At 46.2% G+C, this 26187-nt stretch overlaps 1 protein-coding gene across 2 annotated transcripts in view; it reads right to left on the reverse strand.

Annotated features, from left to right (window-relative positions):
• Nucleotides 1-25981, reverse strand: part of cetn3 (centrin 3) — a 63638-nt gene extending 37657 nt beyond the window's left edge. The window contains exon 1 of one of the 2 annotated variants that reach the window (XM_068029664.1): nt 25875-25981. In XM_068029664.1, coding sequence (XP_067885765.1) covers nt 25875-25891 — 17 coding nt within the window. In that variant the 5' untranslated portion in view covers nt 25892-25981. The remainder of the gene's footprint in view (nt 1-25874) is intronic. The other variant, XM_068029663.1, reaches the window with a different exon arrangement.
• Nucleotides 25982-26187: the final 206 nt, after the last annotated feature.

A 26187-nucleotide genomic window follows, 5' to 3' on the forward strand; every position in this document is an offset into this window, starting at 1 on the left:
ACATACCATCCTGACGTCTCCCTGTTTCTTCACTGTCGCTGGATCAAAATCCTGGAACTCTCTCAAACAGCACCGTGGGTGTATGCACACCACATGTACTGCAGGGGTTCAAGAAGGCAGCCCACCATCACTTTAACGGCAATAAGGGCAACAAATGCTGGCCTTGCTAGTGATGCTAACATCCCATGAAGGAATAAAAAATAAAAAACAACTTTGCATTGCATAGCAGTCTAATATTTAAATCAGCCACACTAAAACAAACACAGGTACTATACAAATAATTGACTGGAACACGCTTAGACATTTGTGGCAATTACAGATGGTATTACCATCAAGCCAGGGTACAAACCCTGGTTCAAAGAGTGCAGGAGGGCATGCCAGGAGCAGCACCAGGCATACCTAAAAATGAGGCGTCAACCTAGTGAAGCTACAACCTAGGACTACTTGCGTGCCAAACAGCGTAAGCAGCATGTGATACAAAGCCAAGCAATCCATAACCAACGGATCAGATCTAAGCTCCGCAGTCCTGCCACATTCAATCGTGAATGGTGGTGGACAATTAAACAACTAACTAGAGAAGGTGGCGCCACAAATATCCCCATCTTCAGCCAGAAGTGCCGAATGGATGATCCATCTCGGCCTCCTCCTAAGGTCCCCAGCATCACAGATGCCAGTCTTCAGCCAATTCAGTTCACTCCGCGTGATACCAAGAAACAACTGAAGGCACTGGATACTGCAGAGGGTATGGGCCCCGACAACATTCCGGCAATAGTACTGAAGACCTGTGCTCCAGAACTTGCTGCACCTCTAGCCAAGCTGTTCCAGTACAGCTGCAACACTGGCATCTACCCGGCAATGTGGAAATTTGCCCAGGTATTTCATGTACACAAAAAAGGAGGACAAGTACAACCCAGCCAATTACCGCCCCAGTGTACTCTCAATCATCAGTAAAGTGATGGAAGTTGTTGTCAACAGTGCCAAATGGCACTTGCTTAGCAATAACCTGCTCAGTGACGCTCAGTTTGGTTTCCGCCAGGGCCACTCAGCTCCTGACCTCATTGCAGCCTTGGTTCAAACATGAACAAAAGAGCTAAACTCAAGAGGTGAGGGGAGGTGAGTATGCTGCCTTGATGTCAAGGGCAGCCACTTGACCGAGTATGACATCAAGGAGCCCGAGCAAAACTGCCGTCAATGGGAATTGGGGGGAGGAACTCTCTGCTGGTTGGAGTCATAGCTAGTACAAAAGGAAGATGGTGTGGTTGTTGGAGGTCAATCATCTCAGCTCCAGGACATACATCACTGCAGGAGTTCCTCAGGGTAGTGTCCTAGGCCCAACCATCTTCAGCTGCTTCAATGACCTTCCTTCAAATCATAAAGAACAGAAGTGGGGATGTTCGCTGATGATTGCATAACATTCAGCACCATTCACAACTCCTCAGATACTGAAGCAATCTGTGTAGAAATGCAGAAAGACCGGGACAATATCCAGGCTTGGGCTGATGTGTGGCATGAATGTTACTTGCCGCTTAAGTGCCAAGCAATGACCATCTCCCCTTGACATTCAATGGCATTACCATCACAATCCCCCACTAATACGCTGGGGATTACCATTGAACAGAAACTGAACTGGAATAGCCATATAAATACCGTGGCTACGAGATCAGGTCAGAGGTTAGGAATCCTGCAGTGAGTAACTCACCTCCTGACTACACAAATCCTGTCCACCATCTACAAGGCAGAAGTCAGGAGTGTGATGAAATACTCTCCACTTGCCTGGATGGGTGCAGTTCCAACAACACTCAAGAAGCTTGACACCATCCAGGACAAAGCATCCCACTTGATTGTTTGTGGATGGGGTGCCATTCACTCCCTCCACCACTGACGCACTGTGGCAGCAGTATGTACCATCCACAAGATGCACTGCAACAACGCACCAAGGCTCCTTAGACAGCATCTTCCAAACCTGCGACCTTTACAACCTAGAAGGATAAGGGCAGCAGATGCATGGGAACACTGCCACCTTCCAGTTCCACTCCAAGCAACCCACTATCCTGACTTGGAACTATATTGCAGTTCCTTCACTGTCGCTAGGTCAAAGTCCTGGAACTCCCCAAAAGCACCGTTGGTGTGCCTACCCCACATGGACTGCAGCAGGCAGCAGCTCACCACCACCTTCTCAAGGGCAATTTGGGTTAGGCAATAAATGCTGGCTTGGCCAGCAACGCCCACATCCCATGAATGAATAAAAAAAAAGTTCCCCTTAAAAAAAAAAATCACAACTCAACATTAACATTCACAGCTTTCATCTTCATCAGCGTAAAAAGATCCTGAAACACTGATTTAAAAAAAAAATGTATGCAAAGGATCTAGACCCTTACCTGGTAAGCTTCTGGTGATGTAATATGAAAGAGCATGGAGCACTACACTTCATTCATTAAATTGGATAATTAGTAGCTATGACACTAACTGCAATCATATGGCTCATAGAAGGCTGTAAAACAGTAATTATTTCACAGTTTTTCTGCAGACTTCAAGCTATTAATAGCACACTATATATAATGAGAATTATATTCCTTGAAAGTGCAAGGGTCCACAAATTCATTTTCCAAATTTAGTAAGACTATTACTAGAGGATCATTATCAATAACCATGAAAATTTAGTGAATGCATCTGTTACTTTTTTCATCTTTTAGCTGATGCCTTATCAGACTACACTATGCACTAGGCTAATGAATTTTTAAAGTCATTCACGAGATGCAGATGATGCTGCCAAGGCCAGCATTTATTGCCCATCTCTAATTGCCCATGAGAAGGTGATGGTAAACCTCTTCTTGAAATGCTTAGTCCATGTGGTGAAGGTACTCCCACAGTGCTGTTAGGTAGGGACTTCTACGATTCAAAATCAGTGACGATAAAGGAACAGCAATATATTTTCAGGTCAGGATGGTGTGTGACTTTGAGAGGAATTTGGAGGTGGCGTTCCCATGTGCCTGCGGCCCTTTCTCTTCTAGGTGGTAAAGGTTGCAGGTTTGGAAGGTGCTGTTGAATGAAAACTACTAGCAGATAGTGATTACATAAATAGGTGAACAAATGTAACATGGCTACTCATCATTTTCACTCAATATGGACGAAGTGATGGGACTTGATATATTCACTGTAAATCAGGAGTCCTGAAGTCATCCTCTACATGGCACAAGTACTTCCACTGGCATGAAATAATGTATCCTCTAATTCACCATGAGAAACAACACAGCAACCCTCCTGATTTAAAAGATAAATCCTGTATGTGGAAGGCCATTAAGACATCTTTATTCACCCATCCATCAAGAAAGATCCCCCATTGTGGAATCAATAGAGTACTGTAAAGTTTGATCATTGCCTCCTCTGACTTGTATTCTATCATTTTGGCTTTGTAGTTTTCTCATCCTAATGCTTTTGTTGATTGCCGCTCTGCAGTGGTTGATCACATTTAACACCAGATTTACAAGATTCCTAGATCATTTTAGCTCTAACTTTAGCCATTTTACCACTGAGAATACAAGTCCACATGTATGCCAGCAACACACAGTTCTACCTCGCCATCACCTCTTGCAACCCCTCTAACTGCCTCGGATTTGTCACACTACATGTCCAATATCCAGTACTGGATGAGCAGAAATTTCCTCAACAAAAGATTGGAAAAAAAAATCATCTTTGGTTCCCCCCCCCCCCCACAATCAGTTCTGTTCCCTAGCCACCGATTCCAACTTTCATCCTGGCCCACATTTGGGTTGAACCAGATCATTGGCAACTTTGGTATCCCACTTGACTCAAAGATAAACTTCCGGCCACATTTCTGTCAAAGTCCACCGAAACTGCCTCCTTGCACCTCCATAACATTGCCCATTTCCACTAATACAGCAGCGACCCTCATCCGTGCCTTGTTACTTCCATACTTCACTATTTCAAGGCTCTCCTGGTCAACCTCCCATTCACCATAAAGTTAAGCTCAACCCAAAACTGTTAAATTGGACCAAGTCCCACTCATCCATCACCGCTGTGTTTGTTGACCTACAATGGCTCCTAGTCCCCAAACATTAACTCTGGACTGCTGGAGTGGAGAAGAAACTTCTTCTCTCAAAAGGGTTGTGAATCTCTAATTCACTACCCCACAGACAGCTGTGGAGGCAGAGTCATTGAACATATTCAAGGCTGAGATGGATAGATTTTTGAACTATAGGCAAATCAAGGGTTATGGAAAGCAGACATGGAAGTGGAGTTGAGGCCAAAAGCAGATCAGCCACAATCTTATTGAAAAGGGAGAGCTGACTCAAGGGGCTGCATGGCCTACTCCTGCTCCTATTTCTTAGGTCCTCCAGCTCTACAACCCTCCAAGAATTCACTGTTCTTCCAACTCCGACCCTCCATACATTTCTCACTTCCCTTGCTCCACCACTGGTGAGTCAGCCTTCAGCTGCCTCGGTCCTAAACTTTGAAATTCCCGCCATAAACCTTTCTGCCTCTTCACCTCCTATAATTGCTCCTTAAAATGCATCTCTTTGATCAAACGTTTGGTTACCTATCCTAACATCTCCTCCTTTAGCTCCATGGCAATGTTTGTCTGATTGCATGCCTGTGAACCAACTTTGGGATGTTTAAGAAAGAAAAGACTCGAATTTATATAGCACCTTTCACAACCTCAGGAGATCCCAAAATGTTTCACATCCAATGAAGCACTTTTTGACACTACTAGGATATATGCATCCTAAGTAATGCTACATAACCAACCTATGTAACCTTTCCCTGTGTATTTGTGTGTGCACTTTGGCTGCTGCTCTGGACCTGAACCCATCCCTTGCATTTCCACTTTATTATTTTCCTCATTTTGCTTCTTTTCTCCCTGCCCCACCTAGACACTTTTCTGTTGTTATGCCTCCTTTCATTTCTCCCCTCTCAGGTACTCTGCTTTTCCAATTGCCTACCGCAACCCTTCAGAATTTCTTGACCTTCTTACTCTCCTGCTGCCATCCCAGGCTTGACACATCCTTCGATAAGCCTACAACTTCCCTCTGCACCTCTTGGCATTCTCCAAAACATTGGAGGCACTGGTCATTGCCTCCCTAAAAGCAGCGACCAACTGCCCCATCCTACTCTCTCGCCTACTTTTCTGCACAGTGTGCCAAATCTTGCCAATCTCCTCCCTATTCAACTCAGCCTTCCCAGTGCTGTTACTGTGGACTCTGCCAGTGGTCCAGCTCTCAACCCCTCTCCTCATCTCCCTCCAGAACAGTCACGAAAAAAGCCCTTGCAATTCACGGAACACCTTTGCCCCAAGTGAAGCCTCCCCTCCAGGCTACACTTTTCACCAATAGGGTCACCCAGACTGTTGCGAAACCTTACCTTGTTCCACCCCACACTTCATTTTAAAATCCTGGTTGTCTCCTGCCTGCCTAAACACTAGGCCAATTTTCTCAATTTTTCTTCCTCAGCCTCTGCACTGAATGACTTCTCCTCCTAGATGACTTTAACCTTCACATCAGTTCATCATGTTCTCACTACTCTGGAGTTCACTGCCCTCCTATCCTCCTTTAATCTCGCCCTCCATGTAAACTCCCAAACCCACATTCATGGCCACCCACTTGACCTTCCCATCTCACAAACCTGGTTATCCCCATAGTATCAATCACAGATAAGGCCACCTCTAATCACTTCCTTGTATCACTCTCCACCCACATCCCCCCAAACCCTACTTCCTTCTGTATCAGCCACGGGGAAAAAAAATCTCCCCCAATTCACTCAGAACTGCACTCTCAAATTCCCAACTGCCTTTGGCCCTCTGTTCACCACGACATTTCTGCAGCTACCAATCTGTTCAAGCACAACTTCACCTCCACCTTAGCCACCCTAGTCCCCCTTAAAGTGATTATTTTCTCTCAACCTGGCATTCCTCCTGATATGCCCTCATCCCTGCTCCCTTAAGTCCAAGAGATGCAGAATTGAATAGATATGGCAGACAACTGGTTTAGCCATTCACTGTCAGATCTTGCTGGACCACGTAAAGCACTATAGAGTCCTGTTCGTGGCTGCAGATCATCCTGGAATGCAAAGTTAACCCTCAGCTTCTTTTCATTAGTGCAAGCTGCCTGTTAATCGCCTCTCCACCCTCAACTCCAACAAGTGTGGAGGAGCTTGTGGATTGGTCACCATAATGGAGACCAAACAGCTGCCTGTGTCACTTTCCTCCTAGCCCACCGGGCCAAACTTTTAAGGCTTTCCCCTGCCCAGCCCTGAACTTGTCGCTTTCTCTAGTTTCCCTCCTATTGCCCTTAATGGCCTCTCCAAACTCATCTTGTCCAGGAGACCACCTCTTGCTCCCGCGACCCAATTCCCACTAAACTACTAATCAACTTCCCTTCCTGGCTGCCAGTTAGCTGACATTGATAACAGTTCTCTCTGTTCAGGTGCTGTCTCTCTCCTCAAAAAACCAACCCTTAACCCCACTGTCCTTGGAAATTGCAGTCCCATCTCCAATCTCCTTTTCCATTCCAGAACCTGGGGAGGCGGTGGCGTAGTGGTATTGCAACTTGACTAGTAACCCAGAGACCCAGGGTATTGCTCTGGGGACATCGGTTCAAATCCCACCACAGCAGAAGGTGGAATTTGAATTCAATTAATAAAAAAATCTGGAATTAAAAAGCTAGTCTAATGATGGCCATGAAACCATTGTCAATTGTTGTAAAAACCCATCTAGTTCACTAACGTCCTTTAGGGAAGGAAATCTGCTGACCTTGCGTCTGGCCTACATGTGACTCCAGACCCACAGCAATGTGGTGGACTCTTAACTACCCTCTGAAATGGCTTAGCAAGCCACTCAGTTATATCTAACCGCTACAAAGTCAATAAAAAGGAATGAAACCGGACGGACCACCTGGCATCGACCTAGGCACTGGAAACGACAATGGCAAACCCAGCCCTGTCGGGCCCTGCAAAGTCCTCCTTACCAACATCTGGGGGGCTGGGGGGGGGGGGGGGGGGGGGGGAAGTTGGGACAGCTGTCCCACAGACTAGTCAAGCAACAGTCTGACATAGTCATACTCACGGAATGATACCTTATAGACAATGTCCCAGACACTGCCATCACCATCCCTGGGTATGTCCTGTCCCACCGGCAGGACAGACCCACCAGAAGTGGTGGCACAGTGGTATACAGTAGGGAGGGAGTTGCCCTGGAAGTCCTCAACATTGACTCTGGACCCCATGAAGTCTCATGGCATCAGATCAAACATGGACAAGGAAACCTCCTGCTGATTACCACCTACCGCCCTCCCTCAGCTGATGACTCAGTACTCCATGTTGACCACTTGGAGGAAGCACTGAGGGTGGCAAGGGCATAAAATGTACTCTGGGTGGGGGACTTCAATGTCCATCACCAAGAATGGCTCGGTAGCACCACTACTAACCGAGCCCAAAAGGACATACCTGCTAGATTGGGTATGCAGCAGGTGGTGAGGAAACCAAGACAGGAAAACATACTTGACCTCGTCCTCACCAATCTGCCTGCCGCAGATGCATCTGTCCACGACAGTATTGGTAGCAGTGACCACCACACAGTCCTTGTGGAGACGAAGTCCCGCCTTCACATTGAGGATACCCTCCATCGTGTTGTGCAGCACTACATCCGGGCTAAATGGGATAGATTGTGAACAGATCTAGCAATGCAAAACTGGGCATCCATGAGGCACTGTAGGCCATCAGCAGCAGCATTGTATTCAACCACAATCTGTAACCTCATGGCCCGGCATATCCCCCACTCTACCATTACCATTAAGCCAGGAGACCAACCCTGGTTCAAAGAAGAGTGCAGGAGGGCATGCCAGGAGCAGCACCAGGCATACCTCAAAATGAGCTGTCAACCTCGTGAAGCTACAACGCAGGACTATCGGCGTGCCTAACTGCATAAGCAGCATGCGATAGCCAAGCTAAGCGATCCCATAACCAACGGATCAGATCTAAGCTCTGCAGTCCTGCCACATCCAACCATGAATGGTGGTGGACAATTAAACAATTAACTGGAGGAGGTGGCTCCACAAATATCCCTATCCTCAATGATGGGGGAGCCCAGCACATCAGTGCGACAGATAAAGGCAGAAACATTTGCAACAGTCTTCAGCCAGAAGTGCCAAGTTGATGATCCAGGCCTCCTCCTGAAGTCCCCAGCATCACAGATGCCAGACTTCGGCCAATTCGATTCACTCCGCGTGATATCAAGAAACGACTGAAGGCACTGGATACTACAAAGGCTATGGGCCCTGACAATATTCCAGCAATAGTACTGAATACCTGTGCTCCAGAACTTGCCGCGCCCCAAACCAAGCTGCTCCAGCTACAACATTGGCATCTACCCAGCAATGTGGAAAATTGCCCAGGTCTGTCTTGTACACAAAAAGCAGGACGTCCAACCCAGCCAATTAGAACAAACAAAGAACAAAGATAATTACAGCACAGGAACAGGCCCTTCGGCCCTCCAAGCCTGCGCCGATCCAGATCCTCTCTCTAAACATGTCGCCTATTTTCTAAGGTTCTGTATCTCTTTTCTTCCTGCCCATTCATGTATCTGTCTAGATACATCTTAAAAGACTCCATCGTGCCCGCATCTACCACCTCCGCTGGCAATGCGTTCCAGGTGCCCACCACCCTCTGCGTAAAGAACTTTCCACGCATATCCCCCCTAAACATTTCCCCTTTCACTTTGAACTCGTGTCCTCTAGTAATTGAAACCCCCACTCTGGGAAAAAGCCTCTTGCTATCCACCCTGTCTATACCTCTCATGATTTTGTACACCTCAATCAGGTCCCCCCCTCAACCTCCGTCTTTCTAATGAAAATAATCCTAATCTACTCAACCTCTCTTCATAGCTAGCGCCCTCCATACCAGGCAACATCCTGGTGAACCTCCTCTGCACCCTCTCCAAAGCATCCACATCCTTTTGATAATGTGGCGACCAGAACTGTACGCAGTATTCCAAATGTGGCCGAACCAAAGTCCTATACAACTGTAACATGACCTGCCAACTCTTGTACTCAATGCCCCGTCCGATGAAGGAAAGCATGCCGTATGCCTTCTTGACCACTCTATTTACCTGCGTTGCCACCTTCAGGGAACAGTGGACCTGAACACCCAAATCTCTCTGGACATCAATTTTCCCCAGGACTTTTCCATTTACTGTATAGTTCACTCTTGAATTGGATCTTCCAAAATGCATCACCTCGCATTTGCCCTGATTGAACTCCATCTGCCATTTCTCTGCCCAACTCTCTAATCTATCTATATTCTGCTGTATTCTCTGACAGTCCCCTTCACTATCTGCTACTCCACCAATCTTGGTGTCGTCTGCAAACTTGCTAATCAGTCCACCTATACTTTCCTCCAAATCATTAATGTATATCACAAACAACAGTGGTCCCAGCACGGATCCCTGTGGAACACCACTGGTCACACGTCTCCATTTTGAGAAACTCCCTTCCACTGCTACTCTCTGTCTCCTGTTGCCCAGCCAGTTCTTTATCCATCTAGCTAGTACACCTTGGACCCCAAGCGCCTTCACTTTCTCCATCAGCCTGCCATGGGGAACCTTATCAAACGCCTTACTGAAGTCCATGTATATGACATCGACAGCCCTTCCCTCATCAATCAACTTTGTCACTTCCTCAAAGAATTCTATTAAGTTGGTAAGACATGACCTTCCCTGCACAAAACCATGTTGCCTATCACTGATGAGCCCATTTTCTTCCAAATGGGAATAGATCCTATCCCTCAGTATCTTCTCCAGCAGCTTCCCTACCACTGACGTCAGGCTCACCAGTCTATAATTACCTGGATTATCCCTGCTACCCTTCTTAAACAAGGGGACAACATTAGCAATTCTCCAGTCCTCCGGGACCTCACCCGTGTTTAAGGATGCTGCAAAGATATCTGTTAAGGCCCCAGCTATTTCCTCTCTCGCTTCCCTCAGTAACCTGGGATAGATCCCATCCGGACCTGGGGACCTGTCCACCTTAATGCCCTTTAGAATACCCAACACTTCCTCCCTCCTTATGCCAACTTGACCTAGAGTAATCAAACATCTGTTCCTAACCTCAACATTCGTCATGTCCCTCTCCTCGGTGAATACCGATGCAAAGTACTCGTTTAGAATCTCACCCATTTTCTCTGAGTCCAAGCATAACATTCCTCCTTTGTCCTTTAGTGGGCCAATCCTTTCTCTAGTTACCCTCTTTCTCCTTATATATGAATAAAAGGCTTTGGGATTTTCCTTTACCCCGTTTGCTAAAGATATTTCATGACCCCTTTTAGCCCTCTTAATTCCTCGTTTCAGATTGGTCCTACATTCCCGATATTCTTTCAAAGCTTCGTCTTTCATCAGCCGCCTAGACCTTATGTATGCTTCCTTTTTCCTCTTAGCTAGTCTCACAATTTCACCTGTCATCCATGGTTCCCTAATCTTGCCATTTCTATCCCTCATTTTCACAGGAACATGTCTCTCCTGAACGCTAATCAACCTCTCTTTAAAAGCCTCCCACATATCACATGTGGATTTACCTTCAAACAGCTGCTCCCAATCTACATTTCCCAGCTCCTGCCGAATTTTGGTATAGTTGGCCTTCCCCCAATTTAGCACTCTTCCTTTAGGACCACTCTCGTCTTTGTCCATGAGTATTTTAAAGCTTACGGAATTGTGATCACTATTCCCAAAGTAGTCCCCTACTGAAACTTCAACCACCTGGCCGGGCTCATTCCCCAACACCAGGTCCAGTATGGCCCCTTCCCGAGTTGGACTATTTACATACTGCTCGAGAAAACCCTCCTGGATGCTCCTTACAAATTCTGCTCCATCTGGACCTCTAACACTAAGTGAATCCCAATCAATGTTGGGAAAATTAAAATCTCCTATCACCACCACCCTGTTGCTCCTACATCTTTCCATAATCTGTTTACATATTTGTACCTCTATCTCACGCTCGCTGTTGGGAGGCCTGTAGTACAGCCCCAACATTGTTACCGCACCCTTCCTATTTCTGAGTTCTGTCCATATTGCCTCACTGCTCGAGTCCTCCATAGTGCCCTCCTTCAGCACAGCTGTGATATCCTCTTTGACCAGTAATGCAACTCCTCCACCCCTTTTACCTCCCTCTCTGTCCCGCCTGAAGCATCGATATCCTGGGATATTTAATTGCCAATCATGCCCTTCCCTCAACCAAGTCTCAGTAATAGCAATAACATCATACTCCCAGGTACTAATCCAAGCCCTAAGTTCATCTGCCTTACCTACTACACTTCTTGCATTAAAACAAATGCACCTCAGACCACCAGTCCCTTTATATTCATCATCTGCTCCCTGCCTGCTCTTCCCCTTAGTCACACTGACTTCATTATCTAGTTCCTTACAGGCTTTTGTTACTACCTCCTTACTGTCAACTGACCTCAATTGGTTCCCATCCCCCTGCCACATTAGTTTAAACCCTCCCCAACAGCGTTAGCAAAAGCACCTCCAAGGACATTGGTTCCAGTCCGGCCCAGGTGTAGACCGTCCAATTTGTAATAGTCCCACCTCCCCCAGAACTGGTCCCAATGTCCCAAAAATCTGAACCCCTCCTTCCTGCACCATCTCTCAAGCCACGCATTCATCCTGACTATTCTTTCATTTTTACTCTGACTACCACGTGGCACTGGTAGTAATCCTGAGATTACTACCTCTGAGGTCCTACTTTTTAAACTTGGCTCCCAACTCCCTGAACTCTGCTTGTAGGACCTCATCCCGTTTTTTACCTATATCATTAGTGCCTATGTGCACAATGACAACTGGCTGTTCACCCTCCCCCTTTAGAATGTTCTACAGCCGATCTGAGACATCCCTGACCCGTGCACCTGGGAGGCAACATACCATTCGGGAGCCTCGTTTTCGACCACAGAACCGCCTATCTACTCCCCTTACAATCGAATCCCCTACGACTATAGCCCTTCCACTCTTTTTCCCGCCCTTCTGAACAGCAGAGCCAGCCACGGTGCCATGGATCTGGCTACTGCTGCCTTCCCCTGGTGAGCCATCTCCCTCAACAGTATCCAAAACGGTATACTTGTTTTGGAGGGAGATGACCGCAGGGGACTCCTGCGCTGCCTTCCTGCTCTTTCTCTGCCTTTTGGTCACCCATTCCCTTTCTCCCTCAGCAATCCTAATCTGCGGTGTGACCAATTCACTAAACGTGCTATCCACGACCTCCTCAGCATCGCGCATGCTCCAAAGTGAGTCCATCCGCAGCTCGAGAGCCGTCATGCGGTCGAACAAGAGCTGCAGCTGGACACACTTCCAGCACGTGAAGGAGTCAGGGACATCAGCCGTGTCCCTGAGCTCCCACATTGAGCAAGAGGAGCATGACATTACAGCCCCATCAGCCTTCTCTCAATCAGTAAAGTGATGGAAGGTGTTATCAACAGTGCCATCAAGCGACACTTGCTTAGCAATAACATGCTCAGTGAGCTCAGTTTGGGTTCTGCCAGGGCCACTCAGCTCCTGACCTCATTACAGCTTTGGTTCAAACATGGACAAAAGAGCTGAACAAGAGGTGAGGTGAGAGCGACTGCTCTTGACATCAAGGCAGCATTTGACCGAGTATGGCATCAAGGAGCCCTAGCAAAACTAAAGTCAATGGGAACTCCGCTGGCTGGAGTTATACCTAGCGCAAAGAAAGATGGTTGTGGTTGTTGGAGGTCAATCATCTGAGCTCCAGGACATCACTGCAGGACTTCCTCAGGGTAATGTCCTAGGCCCAACCATCTTCAGCTGCTCCAATGACCTTTCTTCAATCATAAGGTCAGAAGTAGGGATGTTCGCTGATGATTGCACAATGTTCAGCACCATTCGTGACTCCTCAGATACTGAAGCAGTCTGTGTAGAAATGCAGCAAGACCTGGACAATATCCAGGCTTGGGCTGATAAGCGGCAAATAACATTTACGCCACACAAGTGTCAGACAATGATCATATCCAACAAGAGAGAATCTAACCATCTCCCCTTGACATTCAATGGCATTAACATCGCTGAATCCCCCACTATCAACATCCTAGGGGCTACCATTGACCAGAAACTGAACTGGAGTAGCCATATAAATACTGTGGTTACAAGAGCAGGTCAGAGGCTAGGAATCCTGCGGCGAGTAACTCACCTCCTGACTCCCCAAAGCCCGTCTACCATCTACAAAGGCACTAGTCAGGAATGTGATGGAATACTCTCCACTTGCCTGGATGGGTGCAGCTCCAACAACACTCAAGAAGCTCAACACCATCCAGGACAAAGCAGCCCGCTTGATTGGCACCCCATCTACAAACATTCACTCCCTCCACCACCACACGGTGGCAGCAGTGTGTACCATCTACAAGATGCACTGCAGCAATGCACCAAGGCTCCTTCGACAGCACCTTCCAAACCCGCGACCTCTACCAACTAGAAGGACGAGGACAGCAAATGCATGGGAACACCACCAACTGCAAGTTCCCCTCCAAGGTCACACACCATCCGGACTTGAAACTATAATCGCTGTTCCTTCACTGTCGCTGGGTCAAAATCCTGGAACTCCCTTCGTAACAGCACTGTGGGTGTACCTACCCCACATGGACTGCAGTGGTTCAAGAAGGCAGCCCACCAGCACCTTCTTAAGGGCAATTAGGGATGGGCAATAAATGCTGGCCTGGCCAGCGATGCCCACATCCCATGAACGAATTTTTAAAAAAATCCTTACTTGTGTTGTTGCCTCCCAAATTCATCCCCATCTTTCCTCGAAAACCATGGTTGAAACCCTCCCAACAGGTTTCTGGCCCACCACAGTCCTGAAACTGTTATCAAAGTCACAAATACCATCCTATGTAACTGACAAGATAAACTATCCCTTCTTGACCCGTCTACGGCCTTTGACAATTGATCACACCATTCTCCACCTAGGTCACATTGCACAACCCTGCTTCCATTCTTACCTATCTAATCATAACCAGAGAATTGCCATCAATGGCTTTTCTTCCCATTCCCACAGTTACTTCTGGTGTCCCTCAAGAATCTATCCTTGGCCCCCTCCCATTTCTCATCCACAAGCTGCCCCTCAATGATATTATCCAAAAACACAATGTCTGTTTCCATATGTATGCTGATGACACCCAGCTTTACCTCACCACCACCTCCCTCAATCCCTCCACTGTCTCTAAATTGTCAGACTTGTCATGCACACCGGAACTGCGATGATACATCAAGGTTTAACTCTTCAGAGTTATGAAAAACTAACTTTGCCTTTAAAAAAAAACCTTCATTTTAAAAAAAGGTGAACAATGGTCCAAAATGGCCAAAGAAAAAAGGGCCTTTTGTGTATTCAAACTGTCAAAGACAAAAGGACAATTCTTCAAAAGCTAAGCGGTGTCAACTGAACCCATCCTAAAACATTCCAGAATTGAACACCTTCTTCTGAAACAAAGGCGTGAAGTGCCATGTTCTCAGCCATTGCATGATCACAGTGGGAAAGAGACCAGAGCATCTCCTAACAGGTATCGAGAGATAGACACACAGACACAACATCCCAACAGCTTCTGTTGCAGCCAAGGCAGAAAAAGCACGTGCCCTGCCTCAAAATCCAACATCTACATTATACAGCAGTGAGAGCTAGAAGTAACCAAATCGTTTTCAATTGAACCTTCAATCAAGACAGAAACCTACACTCATCTCAGGCCTACATCTATTGAGAACTTGATTTCCAAGAGAACTCAACAAGTCTATCGTAACCTTTCCCCACCTCACCCCCACTACCACCCCCAAAAGTTACCCTCCTTTTTCCCTTCCACGTGTGCGAGCACATGCACACATGCGAATGGATGCGGTTGTGACAATTTTGGGATAAGGCATATTGATCAATTAACAATTGATTTTTCGGTTTTTAAAACCTACAAGAAAACCTGTCGCCGTCTTTTTATTTGAAAAATAAACACCAAGGGGCTAAACTCTAATTCAAATACACTTGCCGCAGTGGTCAGGTGAGGAGGTCAACAGCAGGAATCACCCACATCGCACCACATGGTCATAACTGACTGTTTATCTGACATCCACAAAAGGACAAACTTCCTCCAATTAAATATTATGAAAACTGAAGCCATTGCCTTTGGTACCGGTCACAAACTCTCTGTCACCAGCGATTCCATTCCTCTCCCTGGCAACTGCGACACTGAACTAGATGGTTTAGAACTTTGGAATCATATTTGATCTGAAAATGAGCTTTCAACCACCTATCTGCACCGTCACCAAAACCACCTCTAACAATCGCCAGACTTCACCAGTCTCAGCTCACTGTCACTGAAACCCTCATTTATGCCTTTGTTACCTCTATACTTAACTATTCCAACGCACGCTCAGCCAGCCTCCCACATTCTACTTTCCTAAACTCGACTGCCCAGGTCCTAACTCACACCAAATTTAGCCATCATCCCTGTGCTCGCTGACCTTCACTGTCTCTTGGTTAAAGAAAGCCTCATGTTTAAAATTCTCATCCTGGTTTTCAAATCCCTCCATGGCCTGACCCTCCCTTTCTCTGGTTTCCTCCAGCCCTACAACCCTCCAAGATATCTGCACTCCTCCAATTGAGGACACCAAACTTGGAGGTGCAGGGAGGTCGATATGAACTGCCTACAAAAGGGCAGGCAGGCGAGGAGAATGGGCAGAGAGGTGGCAGATGCAATTTAATACTGACAAGTGCGAGGTGATGCATTTTAACAGAATGAATAGAGAGAGGCAATATATACTTAATGAATAGTCATTTGGTAGTACAGAACTTGGGTATTGCTGAAAATAGAGACATTTTGTCAAAGCTTTTCATCTTGCACTCATCACAAGTATACCAATGTAAGGGAAAACAACAAATTTATACTGTATGAGAAGAGTGCGCTGATTGGTTGGCAAGTGGACTCTGATTGGTAGAGGCATTATCATGGATAATGCACTGGTTTATGGTGACTGACAGTTAACGGTCAAGCTTTGTTTGAAATTTAAACCAGGCAGCTTGACTTTGATTGGTCAAGGCATTGCCATGAGGAATGAACCAGCGAATGGCAGTCATTTATTTTGTTTAGCTGAGACAGGCGCAATGTGTGTACATACGCTGTCTGCAAAGAACAGGGCCCTGTGTATTAATATATGTAACTTCCATTACACGCAAAAGTACCACACTGCGAGCCTGACCGACAATCTTCAATTGGTTGTCAGCATAATTCTTATCACACTGAGGATCATTTAGCAAATGTTGTTGCAATCACATCTAATGTTGGACACGGTTTTGAGTTTTGCAAGCACAGGCTGGTTGGGTACAGTCTGTACCTTGCCGTTGAGAACAGCGGAAGGGACATGCTGTTTGATACGATCCACCAGTCTTTGGGACATACAGCTTATATACCTGGCATCACACTGGCACTGAAATTCATACGCCACATTACTCATTCGTTCAACAGGCATAACATATTTTTGTCTTGACGGCAGTATCCCATTAGTGGTGAACACCACGCGTGTTGCTACAGGCTTCACCTGTTGCTCAACTTTTTGAGACATCTTACCTTCTAGGTTAATCGGAGATAGACTGGGCACTTTTCAGGGTCGAAAATGACAGCCTTAGGCCTGTTCATAAGTTTGTGCGATATGCAGCAAGAAATAATCTGATCAGAGTAGCCATTGTCACGCAGGATTCCTTTGATTCGCCCTATTTCAGCATCAAGTTTGCATGGTGAGCAAATGGATCAAGCCCTCATTTACAAGGTAGTCGATAAGGCCAATCTTATAGTGTGTGGAACTGTAAGAATCCCAACGCATTTACACCTGTGAAGGTAGGCTTACAGTAGGCCGTGGTAGAGAACCCCTTAGCAGATTTCTCAACTAGTACGTCAAGGAAGCTCATTTGACTGCTCTATTTCAAAAGGTGAATTTGAGCGCAGGATGGAGCCCATTAAGATGTGTAAGGAAATTATTACATGCAGCTGCGGATTCAAATATAGCAAACGTATCATCGACTTATCAGAAATATGCAAGAGGTAGGAGATTAGGTGTCATTTCGTCAAAGACATGTTTCTCATGGAACCCAACAAAGATGTTTGCGAGAGCTGGACCTAGAGGGGATCCCACGACAACACCATCTATTTGGGCATACATGGTGTTGTTAAAACTGAAACTCAACTGCGCAAGTTGCCGAGTTCATAAGTTCAATGAATACTGACTCAGGCAATGGTGGCAGGTCTAGATTGCCATGATATTGAGCTGTAGCGCAAATAACTATGGCTTCATTAAGTGGTACATTGGTGAATAGGCTAGCAATGTCAATTGAGCAAATGGACACAGTATTGTTATCGATATGCAAGTCCTGTATGCTCTTCGCAAATGTGAAGGAATCCTTCACCGTGTATGTGGAAAATTTGTTCAAAACTGGTTGTAACAATTTGCCCAACCATTTGGCCAATTCATGGTGTGCAGAGGCAGTCATAAGATAGGACGTAAAGAGACATGACTTTTGTGTGTCTTCGGTAGCAGATATGTACGTGGATGCAGTGAGCTGTGAGGACAAACCCTGTCATATACATCACCTGGCAGCTCATTGCTCTGATAAAAGTTCAGCGGGCGTTTTTTTAAGCTTACTTTTGAGCAAGGCTGTCCAGTCATGTTGAATGCCAGGTCCAAGGGACTCAATACTTAATGGCACAGTTCTGAAGAGTGTGCAGGAACAGAAGGAGTGCATGCACATAGCTCTTTGAAGGTGGGAAGACATGAAAGTGGTTAGTAAAGCATATGGGATCTTGGGCTTCATAAATACTGGCATTGAGTAGAAAAGCAGAGAAGTTATGCTGAACCTATATAAAGCTCTGGTTAGGCCCCAACTGGAGTATTGCATCCAGTTCTGGTCACCACACTTCAGGAAGGATGCAAGAGTTCTTTTCGGGGTGCAGAGGAGATTTAACAGAATGGTTCCAGGGATGGACGATTTAAGTTACAAGGTTACATTGGAAAAGCTAAGTTTGTTTACCTTAGGAGGAGATTGAGGGAAGACTTAATAAAAGATTATGACAGGGTTAGAGAAGTAGAGGAGGAAAAACTGTTCCAATTAAAATGGTACAAGGACTAGGGGACATAGATTGAACGTTTTGGACAAAGGATGCAAGGGGCATATGAGGAAGCACTTTTTTTTTTAAAAACACAGGGTGTGGAAATGTCCTGGAACTCGCTGCCCACAAGGGCTGTGGAAGCACAGACAATCAATGATTTCAAGAAGAAGTTGGACGTCCAGCTGAGAGAAATAGACTTGCAGAGCTATGGGGATTGAGCAGGGGAGTGACATTGAATGCACAGCTCCATGGAGAGCCAGTGTGGACAGAAGACCTCCTTCTGTGCCATAAATGACTGATTACAATCAGGGATAATACAAGAGGCTGGAGTCACTGTACCATTGGTGGCGGTGCCTTCAGCGGCCAAGGCCCCAAGTCCTAGAATTCCCTCCCTAAACCTCTCTGCATCTTCATCTCACTTTTGTCCTTTAAGACACTCCTTAAAACCTACCTCTTTAACCAAGCTTCTGGTCATGCCACCTAATATCTCCTAATGTGGCTCCGTGTCACAACGCTTTGGTGAAGCGCCTTGGGATGTTTTATTTATTTATATAGTACCTTTAATATACCAGTTGTTGATGTGCAGTCACTGTTGTAATGCACATAACAGGGCAGCCAATATGTGCACAGCAAGCTCCCACAAAATGTAATAATGACCAAACAATCTGTCTTCAGTGATGCTGATCGAGGGATACATAAAAGAGAGCCCACTGGGGAGAACTCCCCTCTCTTACTGCGTTAAAGAACCATAGAAAGTTTACGGCACAGGAAGAGGCCACTTGGCCCATCTTGTCTGCGTCAGCTGAAAAACATTCCACCCATGCTGATCCCACCTTCCAGCATGGCCCATACGCCTGCAGATTACGGTACTTGAGGTGCATATCCAGACTTCTTTTGAATGAATTGAGGGTTTCTGTCTCAATTACCCCTTCAGGCACTAAGTTCCAGACCCCCACCGCCTTCTGGGTAAAAAAAAAAAATCTTTTAATCTCCCCTCTAATCTTTGTACCTATCACAAAGAACAACAAAGAACAAACAGTACAGTACAGCAAAGGAACAGGCCATTCGGCCCTCCAAGCCTGCTCCAATCTTGATGCCTGCCTAAACTAACACCTTCTGCACTTCCGGGGCCCATATCCCTCTATTCCCTTCCTATTCATGTATTTGTCAAGATGTCTCTTAAACATCACTATCGTATCTGCTTCCACCACCTCCCCTGGCAGAAGGTTCCAGGCATTCACCACCCTCTGTATAAAAAACTTGCCTCACACATCCCCTCGCACCTTAAACCTATGTCCCCTAGTAACTGACTCTTCCACCCTGGGAAAAAGCTTCTGACTATCCACTCTGTCCATGCCACTCATAACTTTGTAAACCTCTATCATGGCGCCCCTCCACCTCCGTCGTTCCAGTGAAAACAATCCGAGTTTTTCCAACCTCTCCTCATAGCTAATGCCCTCCAGACCAGGCAACATCCTGGTAAACCTCCTCTGTACCCTCTCCAAAGCCTCCACGTCCTTCTGGTAGTGTGGCGACCAGAATTGCATGCAATATTCTAAGTGTGGCCTAACTAAGGTTCTGTACAGCTGCAACATGACTTGCCAATTTTTATACTCTATGCCCCGACCGATCAAGGCAAGCATGCCGTATGCCTTCTTGACTACCTTATCCACCTGCGTTGCCACTTTCAGTGACCTGTGGACCTGTACGCCCAGATCTCTCTGCTTGTCAATACTCCTAAGGGTTCTGCCATTTACTGTATACCTCCCACCTGCATTAGATCTTCCAAAATGCATTACCTCACATTTGTCTGGATTAAACTCCATCTGCCATTTCACCGCTCAAGTCTCCAACCGATCTATATCCTGCTGTATCCTCTGACAATCCTCATCATTATCCGCAACTCCACCAACCTTTGTGTCGTCCGCAAACTTACTAATCAGACCAGTTACATTTTCCTCCAAATCATTTATATATACTACAAACAGCAAAGGTCCCAGCACTGATCCCTGCGGAACACCACTAGTCACATCCCTCCATTCAGAAAAACACCCATCCACTGATACCCTCTGTCTTCTATGACCGAGCCAGTTCTGTATCCATCTTGCCAGCTCACCTCTGATCCCGTGTGACTTCACCTTTTGCACCAGCCTGCTACGTGGGACCTTGTCAAAAGCTTTACTAAAGTCCATACAGATAACATCCACTGCCCTTCCTTCATCAATCATCTTCGTCACTTCCTCAAAAAACTCAATCAAATTAGCAAGACACGACCTCCCCTTCACAAAACTATGCTGTCTCTCGCTAATAAGTTTGTTTGTTTCCAAATGGGAGTAAATCCTGTCCCGAACAATCCTCTAATAGTTTCCCTACCACTGACGTAAGGCTCACCGGCCTATAATTTCCTGGATTATCCTTGCCACCCTTCTTAAACAAAGGAACAACATTGGCTATTCTCCAGTCCTCTGGGACCTCACCTGTAGCCAATGAGGATGCAAAGATTTCTGTCAAGGCCCCAGCAATTTCCTCCCTTGCCTCCCTCAGTATTCTAGGGTAGATCCCATCAGGCCCTGGGGACATATCTACCTTAATACTTTGCAAGACACCAAACACCTCCTCCTTTTTGATAATGAGATGACTAAGACTATCTGCACTCCCTTCCCTAGGCTCATCATCCACCAAGTCCTTCTCTTTGGTGAATACTGATGCAAAGTACTCATTTAGCACCTTGCCCATTTCCTCTGGCTCCACACAGATTCCCATCGCTGTCCTTGAGTGGGCCAACCCTTTCCCTGGTTACCCTCTTGCTCTTTATATACGTATAAAAAGCCTTGGGATTTTCCTTAATCCTGTTTGCCAATGACTTTTCATGACCCCTTTTAGCCCTCCTAACTCCTTGCTTAAGTTCCTTCCTACTGTCTTTATATTCCTCAAGTGCTTCGTCTGTTCCTAGCCTTCCAGCCCTTACAAATGCTTCCTTTTTCTTTTTGACTAGGCTCACAATATCCCGTGTTATCCAAGCTTCCCGAAACTTGCCAAACTTGTCTTTCTTCCTCACAGGAACATGCTGGTCCTGGATTCTAATCAGCTGACGTTTGAAAGACTCCCACATGTCATATGTTGATTTACCCTCAAACAGCTGCCCCCAATCTAAATTCTTCAGTTCCTGCCTAATATTGTTATAATTAGCCTTCCCCCAATTTAGCACCTTCACCCGAGGACTATTATTATCCTTATCCACAAGTACTTTAAAACTTATGGAATTATGGTCACTGCTCCCGAAATGCTCCCCCACTGAAACTTCGACCACCTGGCCGGGCTCATTCCCCAATACCAGGTCCAGAATGGCCCCATCCCTAGTTGGACTATCTGCACGCTGTTTCAAGAAGCCCTCCTGGATGCTCCTCACAAATTCTGCCCCATCCAAGCCCCTAGCACTAAGTGAGTCCCAGTCAATATCGGGGAAGTTAAAATCACCCACCACCACAATCCTGTTACCTTTACATCTTTCCAAAATCTGTCTACATATCTGCTCCTCCACCACCCGCTGATTGTTGGGGGGTTTACTACAGGCCTCCCAACATCGTGACTGCACCCTTCCTATTCCTGAGCTCCACCCATATTGCCTCACTGCATGACCCCTCTGACGTGTCCTCCCGCAGTACAGCTGTGATATTCTCCTTAACCAGTAATGCAATTCCCCCACCCCTTTTCCATCCCCCTCTATCCTGCCTGAAGCTTCTAAAGCCTGGAACATTTAGCTGCCAATCCTGCCCTTCCCTCAACCAAGTCTCTGTAATAGCAACAACATCATATTTCCAAGTACTAATCCAAGCTCTTAAGTTCATCTGCCTTACCTGTTATAACTCTCGCATTGAAACAAACGCACTTCAGACCGCCAGTCCCGCTGTGCTCAGCAACATCTCCCTGCCTGCTCTTCCTTAGTCCTACTGGCCTTATTTACTATGTCCTCCTCATTTATTTCACTAGCTTATTTCACTTTAAATCTATGCCCCCTAGTCACTGACCTCTGCTAAGGTGGACCCTTCACATCCATTCTATACAGGTCCCTCAAAATTTTGTACATTTCAATCAGATCGCCTCTCAGCCTTCTCTGTTCCAAGGAGAACAACCCCAGCCTATCCAAACTTTCCTCATAGCTGCATTTTTCCAGTCCCAGCAACATCCTGTTGAGTTACACAGTTCCAGCATAACCTCCTTGCTCTTATATTCTATACTTGGGCTAATGAAGGAAAGGATTCCATATGCCTTCTTAACCACATTATTGACCTGTCCTGCTACCTTCAGGGATCTGTGGAAATTCACTCTAAGGTCCCTCACTTCCTCTACACATCTCAGTATTTTCCCATTAATCGTATTCCTTTGCCTTGTTTGACCTCCCCAGATACATCATCTCACACTTCTCCAGGATGAATTCCACTTACCACGTTTCTGCCCATCTGACCAGACCATCAATATCTTCCTGCAGCCTACAGCTATCCTCCTCGCTATCTACCACACGGCCAATTTTTGTGTTGTCTGCAAACTTCTTGATCATGCCTCCCACATTGACATCCAAATCCTAAAAGCAGGGGACCCAGTACTGAGCCCTGCAGAATGCCACTGGAAACAGCCCTCCATTCGCTAAAACAGCCATCAACAAATACCCTTTGTTTCCTGCCACTGAGCCAACTTTGTATCCACCTGGAGTTCCGAAGAAGGGTCACTGACCCGAAACGTTAACTCTGCTTCTCTTTCCACAGATGCTGCCAGACCTGCTGAGTGAATCCAGCATTTCTTGTTTTTGTTTGTATCCACCTGGCTGCATTTCCTTAGATCTCATGGGATTTAATTTTTTTTTTAAAAAAGCCAGTCTGCCATGTGGGACCTTGTCAAAAGCCTTGCTAAAATCCACATCAACTGAACTACCCTCATCTATCTTCCTTGTTACTTCTTCAAAAAATGTGATCAGGTTGGTCAAACAAGATCTTCCCTTAACAAATCCATGCTGACTATCCTTGATTAATTTATGCCTTTCTAAGTGGCAGTTTGTCCTTTGTCTCAGAATAGATTCCAATAATCTGCCCACTACGGAGGTCAGACTGACAAGCCTGTAATTATTCGAGTCTATCCCTCACTTCTTTTTTAAACAGAGGAATGATGGTAGCAGTCCTCCAATCCTCTGGCACCACACCTGTATCCAGCGAGGACTGGAAAATAATGGTCAGACCTTCTGCTATTTCCTCTCGCTTCTTTTAACAGCCTGGGGTACATTTCATCCAGCCCTGGTGATTTATCAACTTTCAAGGATGCTAATCCCATTAATACGTCCTCTCTCCCTATGTTAATCACATCCAATACTTCATACTCCTCTACCTTAAACTATAATATTTGCAGAGTCCCCCTCTTTAGTGAAGACAGACACAAAGTATGCATTAACAATACCAACATCTTCCACCCCTACAGAGAATACCTTTTTGATCTTTTATGGGCCCTACTCTCTCCTTAGTTATCCTCTTACCCTTAATGTATTGATAAAACATCTTTGGGTTCACCTTGGTTTTGCTTGCCAATAGTCTTTCATGTCCTCTCTTTGCTTTCCGAATTTCCTTTTTGATTTAACCCCTCCACTTTAGTTTAGTTTAGAGATACAGCACTGAAACAGGCCCTTTGGCCCACCGAGTCTGTGCCGACCATCAACCACCCATTTATACTAATCCTACACTAATCCCATATTCCTACTACATCCCCACCTGTCCCCTATATTTCCCTACCACCTACCTATACTAGAGGCAATTTATAATGGCCAATTTACCTACCAACCTGCAAGTCTTTTGGCTGTGGGAGGAAACCAGAGCACCCGGAGAAAACCCACGCAGACACAGGGAGAACCTGCAAACTCCACACAGGCAGTACCCAGAATTGAACCCGGGTCGCTGGAGCTGTGAGGCTGTGGCGCTAACCACTGCGCCACATAAGATTTCCTTTTCTGCCTTATCTTACCCTGCAAGTTCTTTGACATCCATGGGGCTCTAGATTTGGCCATTCCACCGTTTTCCTTTGTGGGAATATGTTTACTCTGAACCCCTTGAATCTCCCCTGTGAATGCTTCCCACTGCTCTGACACTGATTTACCTTCAAGTAGCTATTTCCAGTCTACTTTCACTAAATCACTCCTCATTTTAGTAAAATTGGCCTTGCCCCAATTCAGAACTCAAACTCCTGTTCTTCTCTGCCCTTTTCCCTAATTGTGTTAAAACTGACTGAATTATGCTCACGACCACCAAAATGCTCTTCCACTAGCACTCCTTCCACCCGCCCCATCTTAATTTCCTAAAACAAAGTCTAAAACTGCACCCTCTCCTGTTGGACTTGGTACATACTGGCCAAAAAGGTTCTCCTGAAAGGACCTCAATAATTCTGCTCCCTCAATTTCTTTCACGCTAAAACAATCCCAGTTGATATTGGGATAGTTAAATCTCCGACTATTACTTCCCTATTGTTCTTGTACTTCTCAGAGCATATATGTAGGCAAATCTCCATCTTCCCCCCGACTGTTTGGGGGTCTATAGTACACTCCCAGCAGTGTGATTGCCCTTTTTTTGTTCCTTAGCTCAATCCATATGGTCTCATTTGATGCAACTTCCAACCTATCATCCCTCCTCACAGCTGTAATAGCTTCTTTGACCAAAATTGCCACTCTCCCTCTTTTCTTCACACTCTCCCTATTGCACCTGAAAACCCTGTAACCAAAAGCATTGAGCTGTCATTCCTGTCCCTCCTTAAGCCATGTTTCTGTAATAGTAATATCATACTGCCATTTGTCTATCTGTACCCTCAGCTAATCTACTTTATTTGCTATACTCCTTGCATTGAAATATATACCCTTGAGCACTGCCAAACTTTTATTTTATAACCTGTCTTCCAAACTCATCCATTAATTTGCTGCTTTCCATTTTCATTCCTGATTTTGTCCCAACTGAGACTACCCTCAGGTCCCCATCCCCCTGCCAAACCAGGTTAAAGCCTCCCCAACAGCACGAACAAAACATCCCACAGGGAACTCAGTCACAACTCTGTTCAGGTGCAACCCATCCAGCCTATACAGGTCCCATCTCCTCCAGAACCAGCCCCAATGTCCCAAGAATCTAAAGCCCTCCCTCCTGCTCCAACTTTCCAGCCACACATTCATTTGTCTTATCCTTCTATTCCTGCACTCACTTGCACTTGGAGTAATCCAGAAATTACACATTTTGAGGTCCTGCTTGCTAATTTCTTACCTAGCTCCGTAAACTCTGACTGCAGGACCACATCCCTCTTTCTACCTAGCTCATTGGTTCCTATGTGGACCACAATTACTGGCTGTTCAGGATCCTCTACAGCCGCTCAGTGGTGCTAAAGGACAAGTTGTTATTGCCTGACAAACAAAAGACTCCTCCCCAGCATTGTCAAAAGTCTCAGCCCCCAAACCCGCTCCGCCGGCCTCCCCTCTAACCCACAGGCTGGTTGCTGCAGGATTTGCCGCACTGCCCATCATTGCCAGCCATCGGTTTGAAACCCACAGGAACACAGAAGCCACAGTCCCGGACTGGCAAAAAAAAAACTGGGAAATTTACCGCGGGGAACTAAAGGAACCGACGCTTCAAGAACACCGTTCACCAGGAAGGAAAAAGCGGGCTTTTATTTACTGCTCCGCTGCCAATAACATCGAAAAACACAAGACAACCTACCTCAACGACAGACTCATTCCAACGGCAGGCCCTGCACCGCTTCAATCACACTGCACGACAACCTGCCGATACCAAAACCCGCCTCTCCTCAATGCTGATTCGGCCACCTGCCGCTTATGACAGGACAGCGTCACGAGGCAATTCTTTTATTGGCTGACTGAACTGTCAATCTAAAAACTGTCACTCTAACAAGGCAACCGTCAGTGGAAGCTCGAGGAGTGACGGTTGCTGCCAGAGTCCGGGGACGATTGCCGACCCAGTTAGGAAAGCGGCGAATCCGGGGAAGGAGCCTGTGGAGTTAATCATCAGCAAC

This window comes from Heterodontus francisci, chromosome 4 (genome assembly GCF_036365525.1).
Source record: "Heterodontus francisci isolate sHetFra1 chromosome 4, sHetFra1.hap1, whole genome shotgun sequence".
NCBI classification, from domain to species: domain Eukaryota; kingdom Metazoa; phylum Chordata; class Chondrichthyes; order Heterodontiformes; family Heterodontidae; genus Heterodontus; species Heterodontus francisci.